This window comes from Pteropus vampyrus, unplaced genomic scaffold (assembly GCF_000151845.1).
Source record: "Pteropus vampyrus isolate Shadow unplaced genomic scaffold, Pvam_2.0 Scaffold51, whole genome shotgun sequence".
Taxonomy (NCBI): domain Eukaryota; kingdom Metazoa; phylum Chordata; class Mammalia; order Chiroptera; family Pteropodidae; genus Pteropus; species Pteropus vampyrus.
In genome coordinates this window covers 1054874-1057820 of record NW_011888832.1, presented here as the reverse complement: position 1 = coordinate 1057820, position 2947 = coordinate 1054874, and the positions used below count along the sequence as shown (strand labels likewise).

Sequence of the window (2947 nt, the reverse complement as noted above, 5' to 3'; positions counted from 1 at the left end):
TTAATCATCACCAATCACGGCTCATATCTTAAGAGGAATATACTTCCTACTTGGGAGTCACTGAACTTGGCTTGTGCCACTTGCCACTTTGGAACCGTAAGTCCCTTCACCCTCTATGCCTGCTTCCCAATTCAGGAACAGGAAGAGTAAAATGAGTCCATATATGTAAAAATGAGTCAATACAGGTAAGGTATTCCAAACAATTCCTAGCATACGGTAAGCACTATTTATTTAAATGATGACAAAAGAATCACTTTTACTTAGGCTATAGCAAGGATTATATGAAATAACACACATAAAAGCATTCAGCACCAGTGCCCAACACAAAACAAAGGACATAATAAATGCTTGTTAAAAAAAAAAAAAAAGACCAAATATCCATCCATCAGTCATATCGTGGGTGGAAATCTATCAATAATCCTCTAGCTTCCTTGAAAATACTCAAGAATATAATCAGACCAAAAGCTTGTGTTTGCATCTTACCTCCGCAGCCATGAAAGCCAGCGTGTGCATCCCATGGGTGTAGCCGGTGACACAACAGACAACTGCTAATCCACAGCAGGAAAGCAGCATAGCAACCAACAGAGACAGAACTCGACCGTGGCTACTCATCGGTGTGGTGGGAGAAAAAGAGAGCTGAAACACACACAACAGAAGGAAGTTCGTTCTTCCTCGTGGCAGCGTTCGACTGCGCTGAGAAGAAGCCCAAGGCTAATCTTGACGGCTTTGCTGGGGGATCTGTGCTCAGCTGCGTGGCCAAATGCAAGGCGCAGAAAAGCATCCCATTACCAGATGGCCAAAATTGCCCAAGCAACCTAAATATGAGTATGATCTGCTATAGAGATCTCTATCATTTAATTTACCAACTATAATAATATACATTATATTTCCATCTCACATTCTCAAGGATCCTCCTACCAGTGGGATTATAAGCCTCTAGAAGCAATTTTCCAAGAGTACATAATTCTCTCTCCTAACATCAACAGGACTCGGGACGCCATCATGTTCTGCTATTTCTTCCTGGATCTTGCTCTGGCCCTCCTCCCCAAAATGCACTTGGAGGGACATTCCTAGTTTGTTTAGGGCTAGGTCAACTGAAGCGCAATCCAGGGGCAGATTTACTATGATGGTACGTTAACAGGTTGCAATGAGGGCAACAGCTTGGAAAAGGAGACTTGGAGCTGTAGCTCCTGAGCAGGAAGGTGTGGACAGCAAGCCAGCTGGGGAGGTCAGAAGCTCCTGCTCGTGACCCTGAATGGCGAAAGAGCTATAAGGCTCTGAAACTGAGATGAACTCACACAGAGCTGCACGGGCCACTTATTCGTGACGACTGGGTAAAGAAAGGAGCGAACAAGGCCCCGGAGTGGGTTTCACTGAAGGGCAGACTGAGCTTTATCCAGCATCCACACGATTAGCTCGGGAGCACTCACAGGTGAGGGTTCACCTGCACGGCTCTGACATGAAGCCAAGAGGCAGAGCTTGTGCCCACATGGAAAAGGACTCACTCTCCAGGGCTGACGGGAACCAAGAGAGCAAATTCAGTTCTTGCCCGGGGTAGAAACAGTGCAAACCATTCAGAAAAAAGACCCAGTGTAAGAGGGGAAGAAATGGAAGGAAGCTAGAACAGAAAACATCAGGAAGAGCCCAGCTTTTATCAAGTATGTACACTGAGGTCTTCTTGTGTTGTGAATCAAACAGTTTGAGTAGGTGAATTGAGCCCACGTGGGCTGCAATCTAACACACTGTTGGGAGGGGGAGGAGACCTCCCTGGGAGACACTGGCCCTGCCTTCCTTGGCTGCTGCACAAAGTCCCTCAAGAAACAGGCAATGAGTGCCTGATCCAGGCTTCCCCTGGAGAGCTACCCCAAACATGCCTATTATGGCTCACTCACACCGCATGATCCAAACCTGGCGAATGTGAGACAAGGCAAGCAAAGAGCTGGGCTAAAAACTCACATATTCAAATCGGTCCTTGCAGAGCTGAACCATCAGATGTAGAAATACAAGCCCAGCGAACCAGAGGCACCACATGACCACCTCTTCCACCGTCTGGACGTTCAGCACACCAAAAATGAAAATGAACTTGTAGAAAATGAAATTCCAAAATTTGTCTTTCAGGTGCTAAAAAGAAAAATGTTTATAAAGGTGAGTACCATCATACCGAACCCATTTAAGAGAAGTTAACATACCAAAAGCTGACTTCTATGGAGAAAATACTCTATACTCAGCTTTTTAACACTTGTCCATGAGAAAATAGAAGGCAAAGACAAAAATAAGCTCTCTGAAGAATAGAGGTAAGACACCCGGAAAGTAATTTATATACTCTGGATTGTAATCCTCAGTCAGTTATGGAATTCAAGCCATTGAAAGGGAGTGATATTAGTCTAGTACTTGATGTATTAAATAATACATATACTTCCAACACAAAATGAAAAAGAATGGTGAGGGCTAAAACTATCATTTTTAATATGGAGACTCTCTGGATTCTTAAAAAACAGAGATTAGACTTTTTTATAACTTTTAGATTAAAAAATAACATGCTCCTTTTCCAGCCCATAATCAATAATGTATGAAAAAGTATGAAGAACTGTAAAACAAAAATGATGTCTGAACTTTCTTATGCATTTTTCTTGTCTTCTTCCTACATGCAAAACATCAATTTTTGTACACTGCTTCATTTCCCTTATCACGTCGTAAGAACCTTACCAACATCAGTGAATATTCTCTGAATATACCAGTTTAGAGGTTACAGAAGGACACCGAGACTGTTTTGAATTTTTCACCGTTCAGAAAATGCTGCAACGAGTATCTTGCATGAGTTTCTATTTCTTTGGCATTATCTTTATCTATCAATCAAGGTTACAAATGTTTTTACGGTTACATCTGATATCCGAAGGTGTACAGACATGCACTCCCACAAGCAGTGTGGATCTACTTCACTGCGCTC

At 42.8% G+C, this 2947-nt stretch overlaps 1 protein-coding gene across 1 annotated transcript in view; it reads right to left on the bottom strand.

The window, feature by feature from the left end:
• AMFR (autocrine motility factor receptor) overlaps window positions 1-2947 on the bottom strand; it is a 25965-nt gene that overhangs the window by 19315 nt on the left and 3703 nt on the right. The window contains exons 2-3 of the mRNA XM_011360175.2: window positions 1957-2121; window positions 484-636 (exon numbers count right to left, since the gene is read on the bottom strand). Coding sequence (XP_011358477.1) covers window positions 484-636; window positions 1957-2121 — 318 coding nt within the window. The remainder of the gene's footprint in view (window positions 1-483; window positions 637-1956; window positions 2122-2947) is intronic.